The sequence below is a fragment of the Meriones unguiculatus genome, assembly GCF_030254825.1.
Source record: "Meriones unguiculatus strain TT.TT164.6M chromosome 13 unlocalized genomic scaffold, Bangor_MerUng_6.1 Chr13_unordered_Scaffold_33, whole genome shotgun sequence".
Classification (NCBI taxonomy): Eukaryota; Metazoa; Chordata; class Mammalia; order Rodentia; family Muridae; genus Meriones; species Meriones unguiculatus.
The window spans coordinates 2,388,071-2,396,098 of NW_026843645.1; the positions used below are offsets into that span (position 1 = coordinate 2,388,071).

The following is an 8,028-nucleotide window of genomic DNA, read 5'->3' on the forward strand; positions in this document are numbered from 1 at the left end:
AGATAAATCTCTAAGAAGGCAAAACTTCAAGATGAAGTACCATATAGTAAATATGGGAAACATGCAGAAGCATGAAACTTCAAACAATATATACATACATATGTACACACATACTATTAAGCATCAATTAATTATTTATATTCAAGCAAGGCTTAAAAACCAACATCTTAAATGAACTTGTGAAAACATTTAAAAAAATTACAAGTTCTCATAGACACTTCCTTGAAAACTATGATCTCACACTGCCTGATATAAATAAGCAATGGACCACATAGAGGATGGGGATTCCATTCTATGCATTGCAGCAGTAAAATTCCTATAACCAAGTGGAAATGCATTAGAACATGAACAGCCACCACAGAATGAATATCAGAACCTAATAAAACTTCTGTGAATGGATTTGCTATACACACAGCAAATTCAATACCTACTCCAATGTTTCAAAATTTAGACCACAACCACAATTGGTGATCTCCTCCATTACAATGAAGTGAACATGGTAAATAATTACTTTTCTTGGAAATAAATACATTTATTATGTCCAAAGTAATAAACGCTTTTGCATAAATAAGATTGCTCTCTTCTATGAATTATTTTCTACTTCCTGACATCAAGATGATATACTAAGATTTAAGATATTTACAGTACTATATACATGGCTTTGCAGTTAAGACAAATTCATTCCCAAGACCTACATCAGCTTTTTTAAAACTTTCTATAATTCCTGGTATGAGAAAAATTAGTGTGTCTAGTCTACATGGAAACTAGAATGGACAGGCACATGGATAGACAAAGACACATTATTTCTTAGGAATAAAGACTTGTTCTTAAGACTTTCTCAAACCTGCAAGTGAATGTCAGAGAATTGTCTCAGTGGGTAAATTTAGTTTAGCCTGATGATTTGAGATCAATCCCTGAGTAGTCCATATCACTGCTACAGATTTTTCTAATGTTTCTATAGTTGTACTGCTGTATATACAGATTCACACACTAACAGATACGTAAATATATTTTCAGGCTAAATAAGGGCCAGTATGAGATTCTTTGTGTTCCATGTTAAGAACTTACATATGAGATGTTGTACATAATAGCAATAAGTTGTACTCTCACTAGCACGTATACACCATAACATATCACATAAGGGAAATTAAAACAAATTCTTGAATATATGTTTACTCATGAATGTTTTACTTATATGTTGGCGGCAACTACAGGCTTATCTACAAATGTTTTCTTCATCATGAATTCTTTCATGTAACAGAAATCAAACACGTAGGTTTGAAGTCAGAGAAATTAATCCTTCTCAGTTGGTGGTATCATTTGGGAATGTTTAAGAAATGTATCCCTGCTGGAGAAAGTATGTTATTTGGGGTGGGCTTGATAGTTTTCAGCTGCATACCTTCTGTAGTTCCCACTCTCTGCTTCATGCTGTAGGTGGAGGTTGTGAGCTCCAAGCTTCCTACTTTAGCTGCCATGTATGACACTTGTTTTGCCCAATTTAAAGTGATCACATATCCTCTACCATATCATAAGGCAAAGTCAACATATTTGGAAGTTGCCTTAGGCATTGTGTTTGGTCACAGAAAATGCACTAATACGCACACATAAATGTTACAACTGGATGATTTATTTCATGTAATTGAAGTGAATTGTGAAATAAAAACATATTATCTTACTGTTTCAATTCATATGCCTTTGGTCCATGAGATTTCAATTGGAAACAAAATAAGGATGGATGTCATAAATGCATGCATACACTGTTGCTAGAATTTTTCTCGAAAATAATCTAGTGTAATTGAATGCAACCTGGTGGGTCAAAGATCTTAACAAAATTTTTATTCTAATAGATGTTCATCCGAATGAGTTCTTTTAGGTTCTCAAAGACTACTGTGATATGCAAAGGCTTTAAGATGTAGCCCACACAGTAAGGCTTTTACTCTTATATAATGGTAGCATGAAGCAGAAAACCTTACCATACTGACTACATTCATGGGGTTTCTCTGCAGCATGTCTTTTTCTAATGATTTCAAAGAAAACCCTATGAAAAGGATTTACCACATTGCTTATTGAGAGGGTTTCACTGCAGTGTGTGTTCTTTTATGTATTTGGGGATGACTGTATTAAGAAAAGGCTTTATCACATGAAGGCATGTGAAAGGTTTCTCTCTACTATCTGACCATTTGTATACTTGAACATGACTTTGATATGTACTACACGTAAAAGCAAATTGTATGTGGGAACATGAAAAAGCAATTTGTCCTAAGTATTTCCTTTTAGTTACCAGCCTTCATTGATTTATAAGGTGAACATAAGTTTAAGTTCATAGTCCCTAAGAAACCTGTAGACTTCCCAATAGCTGACCGACTTTAATTCCTAAACTTTTGTTGCCCAAAACATGACTGTTCCATACCATGATTTTTGGTCCCCTAACTAAAATGACTGACCCAAACCACAGATTCTCTATCCTAAAACATAATAACTTTTTCTAACCACAAAAGAACAAATGGATATGAATGTTTTGACTGCTAAACCTACATTTTGCATCAGGTGACTTCCTCAAAGACATAAACAAATCCCATATGCCTAAACCATGACTGATGGAAATAATTCAGTTGTAAAACGCTAAAGATGTTTATGATTTTCAAGCTCAGAACCTCTGTAACTTTCTGGCTCATTGGATGGGTAGGCATCACAGTTCAACATTATGTGTCCTTCATCAAACTGGATGACAATATTTTTTTTTCATCTGTATTGACCTATTTGAGTTGTATTGGATTCAGTGAATAGAAGAACACAAAAGCCTTACCATATTGATTATATTCTCAGATTTTTCTCTCCATTTTGAAACTTTTATGAGGATGTAGAATATAGATATGTGTAAAGGTCTCCCATTTTAACACATTCATAAATTTTCTCTCTGTATGAATTCTTTCATGATGACAAAGATTATACAAATGTGGAGTAGCTTCACCATGTAAATACACTCATAGTCTTTCGTTCCAGTATGAATCCTTTCATGATGTTGAAGATGATTGTGAACAGCACGTTTTCATTAGATGACAGTTATGTGAAAAGGCTTTACCACATAGGTTACATTAATAAGGTTTCTCTCAAGTGTGAGCTCTTTTATGTATTAGGAGATGACTGTTACATACAAAGGCTTTCACACATTGATTACATCCATAAGAGTTCTCTCCAGTGTTAGTTCTTTTTTGTATTAGGAGACTACTGTTACACGCAATGGCTTCACCACCTTAGTTACATTCATAAGGTTTCTCTCTAGTATGCATTCTTTATGTCATAGGAGATTACTATTACATCAAAATGCTTTATCACATTGATTTCATTCAAAAAGTTTCTATCCAGTGTGCTTCTTATATGTACATGGAGATTATTATGGCATGCAAACTTTTTCACACATTGGTCATATTCATAGGGTTTCACTTCAATAAGTGTTCTTGTTCAAGATAAGTCTTACATGAAATGACTTCATGACATTAGTTATATTCATAAGGATTTCTGCAACATGGATTTTTATGTCTTCGGAGAACACTGTTATCTACGAAGGTTTTACCACATTGGTTACATTCATAAGGTTTCTCTCCAGTGTGAGTTCTTTTATGTATTAGGAATTGACTGTTCTGTGAAAAGGTTTTACCACATTGGTTACATTCATGAGGTTTTTCTCCAGTGTGAGTTCTTTTATGTACTAGGAGATTACTGTTCTGTGTAAAGGCTTTACCACATTGGTTACATTCATAAGGTTTCTCTCCGGTGTGAATTCTTTTATGTACTCGTAGATTACTGTTAGATGCAAAGGCTTTACCACATTGGTTACATTCATAAGGTTTCTCTCCAGTGTGATTTCTTTTATGTCTTTGGAGACTACTGTTATCTGCAAAGGCTTTAGCACATTGGTTACATTCATAAGGTTTCTCGCCAGTGTGAGTTCTTTTATGTTTTTGGAGATCACTGTTCCATGCAAAGGCTTTACCACATTGATTACATTCATAAGGTTTTTCTCCAGTGTGAGTTCGTTTATGTACTAAAAGCTTACTGTTATATGCAAAGGCTTTACCACATTGATTACATTCATAAGGTTTTTCTCCAGTGTGAGTTCCTTTATGTCTTAGGAGATCACTGTTAGATGCATAGGCTTTACCACATCGGTTACATTCATGAAGTTTTTCTTCAGTGTGTGTTCTTTTATGTACTAGGAGATGACTGTTCTGTGCAAAGGCTTTACCACATTGGTTACATTCATAAGGTTTCTCTCCAGTGTGAGTTCTTTTATGTTTTTGGAGACTACTGTTATCTGCAAAGGCTTTACCACATTGGTTACATTCATAAGGTTTTTCTCCAGTGTGAGTTCCTTTATGTCTTAGGAGATCACTGTTAGATGCATAGGCTTTACCACATCAGTTACATTCATGAGGTTTCTCTCCTATATGTATCCTTTTATGTCTTAGGATATGACTTTTATTTGCAAAGGCATTACTATATAGGCTACATTCATAGTGGTCCACACCAGTATGCATACTTTTACATGTGTGGGGACTACTGTGATGTGCAAAGACTTCATATTGAGTATCTTCAGGGAGTTTATCTGCACATTGATTGTTTTCATACCTGCAAAGATAATTGGCACATATGACAGCTTTTCCACATTCATTACACTAATGGACGTTTTTGCCACATGACTTAATTTTGCAGTTTGAATTAAAAGTAAAGGATAATTACATTTTGAGTTTTCATCATTATTTTTACATTCACAGTGTTCTCCTCTACTGGTTGTTTTGCTGAGCCAGCAATCAGCTAAGTACTGATGAAATCATAGTGTTGTTAGTTCTATGGCTGATCACCTGTCGTATATTTTGTAAACCTTTGCCCTTCCTTACTTATCTATTGGAAATAATAAAGAGCTAACAAGTGATAGCAAGGCGCAAAAAGCAGGACAGAACTTCTGAGTGAGAAAGGGTTGCTGGGAAGAAGAAAGCAAATGACACACCATTCACCAACATGACAGTGAGGTTAACAGATGGACATGACCATGAACAAAGAAGTAGAGCTGGCCATGCATTCAGACACTGTGCTAGGTTTGTGTTAGGGAAAAAAAAATGGTTCAGAATCTGCCCAGTAAATTGCCTAAGCTTTAAAATATTAAAAAGCCTCTGCATCATTATTTGTACTGCTGGAAGCTCTAAATAGCCCATGTAAAGCACAATAGGTATCAATTTTTAAACATCCACTCAAAATGGGGGCTACTATACCTTTTAGTTGTTCTGGGTCGTACATTGTTTCTTTCAATATACACACATTAAAATGACTTGTACTCATTGTGATATATGATATAATTATTAAAAGAATAATAATAAATGACATGGTTCCATGATGCATTCACACATTTGATTTTTGTTCATCACAGACATGTGATATAGGGATTATGGTTTTTCCACAACAACATTCCTGACTCTAAAAAACTGCCCTTCTCACAAAACTTAGCAACATTACTACAAGTATATGAGTAACCCCATTTTACTATGGATGAGTTGATTAGTATAATCTTTTGGATATACTTTCATCACCTATTTACTGTGAATACATTTGGCAATATCTGAGTTGTAGGATACTAAACAAATTGCAGTTTTACCTCAGCGCTAATGAGTAAACAATTTAATCATTGATCTTGTGTGAGTATTATTCCTTGCATTCTTTCTTAGAGGAGTGCCTTGCAAACACACATCAAATACCTAACGTGGACGTACATAGTTTAGTAACAAGTTAGTCATCATCAATAAATACACTTAAAACTGATCATTTACACTGTCCCTTCTCTTTCAAACTTCCAGAACATATTAAAATTTTTTTCAGAACCATATTCATATCAGCTTACAATGAAAATTACCTTGTATGTCTTCTAGAATTTTGACAATGCTCTTCTATATTATGACTTTCCCAATTGTAACCTAAAATACAGTAACAGAAAATGTATGCTTTATTATTGGAAATAATACAAAGTTTAAGTCGTGATCTATGGTCAATCAAAGATCGATTCATCTAATTCTTCCTCATCCTCAAGAGAAATTACAGAAGCACATCAATAATGAATAGTGTTTCCCCATATTTTAATAAGGAAAGAAAATTCATTGCCCTACCTATTGCAGTGAGGTTCCTGTAGGTCTCTAGCATCACATCTTTGTAGAGATTCCTTTGGGAAGGATCCAGCAAAGCCCACTCTTCTTGAGTGAAGTTCACATGCACATCATTGTAGGTCAATGCAGTCTAAAATATCCACACACATGTACAACAGAAAGTATGATACTTAGAATACTGGAAATGTATCCTTCTTTTACAATATTTTCAATGTATTCTGGTGGCTCTTCTACTTAGTTTCTGACACACAAGTTGTAATGTGATCACCAACTCTTTTTCGGAGTAAACTCAACAGTGAGGTTCACCTCTCTAATTTCTGCATCCTTTTAGTAGGATATAGGCTTACAAGAGAAATGTCAATTAACAGATAAAGAGAGAGAGAGAGTAAAGAGAAAAACAGTACAGAGCCCACATGAGAAAAATAGTATAAATGATTCCTGACTCTTATAAGAATGGGCAGGCTGGGTGTATTATCTGATGACTTTAATTCCAAAATCACTCAGGAAACAGAGGCTGGTGTATTTCACAGAGGTGGACGGTAGATGGCTCTTTGCAATAAATTCCAGGACACTCAGGGGTACATAATAAGAACCTGAACAATATGCAAAAATTAATCAAACAAACAAGATAAAAAACCTTAAAGATCTTTCTCAACTTTTTATAAAGAGTTACACATTCACTCCAGTTCTGCATACATGTCTAGAAACCTGAAGTACCTCATTTTAAACTGTAATATTAATATGATCTTCTTAAAAATGAAATGTATGTTTGAACAATTACAAAAGGAGAGATGAAAATATTAGCAATGTAAATGTTGATCATAAATAAGCAACATGGGGATGGAGGTATGGCTCAGTAGTTAAGAACACTGTCTGTTCTTCCAGAGGACATGGGTTAAATTCCCAGCACACATATGACAGATAACAGCTGTCTGTAACACAAATATATTCAATAAAATACTCGTAAAACATATGCAAGAACACATCAAAGATATACACGATGAAAAAATTGGCTTAATCTCAGGAATACAGGGATAGTTCAGTATATGAAAATCCATCTGTAATCCACCATATAAACTGACTGAAAGACCAAGATCACACGATCATCTCATTAGATGAAAAAAAAGGCTTTGACAAAATTCAACAACCCTTCATGTTAAAAGACTTGGAGAAATCAAGCATACAAGGATTCAGGCACACACTTAACATAATAAAAGTAGTAAAAAGCGAACTGAGGGCCAACATCAAATTATTTGGAGAGAAACTTAAAGAAATTCCACTCATATGAGGTACATATCTCCATATCTCTTCAATATACTCCTTAAGTCCTAGCCAAAACAATAAGACAACTGAAGGTTATAAAGGACATACAAATTGGAAAGGAAGAATTCAAAGTATCACTATTCGTAGATGATTTCTTAGTATACCTAGGTGACCCAAGAAATCCTACCAGGGAATTCCTACAGTTGAAATACACTTTCCACAAAGTGGCTGGGAGCACAATTAAAATTTTCATTATTCCTTCTGTATACAAATAAAAAATGGGTTGAGAATAAAATTTGGAAAACAACACCCTGAACAGTAGCCACAAACAAGATGAAGTGAAAGACCTCTATGACTAGAATTTGAAGTCTTTAAAGAAAGAAACTGAAGAAAATATCAAAAGATGGAAAGATCTCCCAAACTCATGGATATATAGGATTAACATAGAAAAACAGCATTCTTTTTTAAATATTTTATTAATTACGGTTTATTCACTTTGCATCCGTCCTCCTTCTCCCCTCCCAAATGCTCCCTTTATTCCCTTTCTCTAAGGCAGCATTCTTAAAAATGGAGTCTACAGATTCAATCCATTTCCCAACAACATTCCAACACA

General features: G+C 34.4%; 1 protein-coding gene across 1 annotated transcript; it reads right to left on the reverse strand.

Moving 5' to 3' along the window:
- Positions 1–3,575: 3,575 nt before the first annotated feature.
- Positions 3,576–6,270, reverse strand: LOC132650826 (zinc finger protein 120-like; the record flags this gene model as incomplete). Its single annotated transcript, XM_060376139.1, has 3 exons — positions 3,576–4,380; positions 5,906–5,966; positions 6,156–6,270. Coding segments are annotated over 3 exons (981 nt in total), but the record flags the coding sequence as incomplete, so codon positions are not given.
- Positions 6,271–8,028: the final 1,758 nt, after the last annotated feature.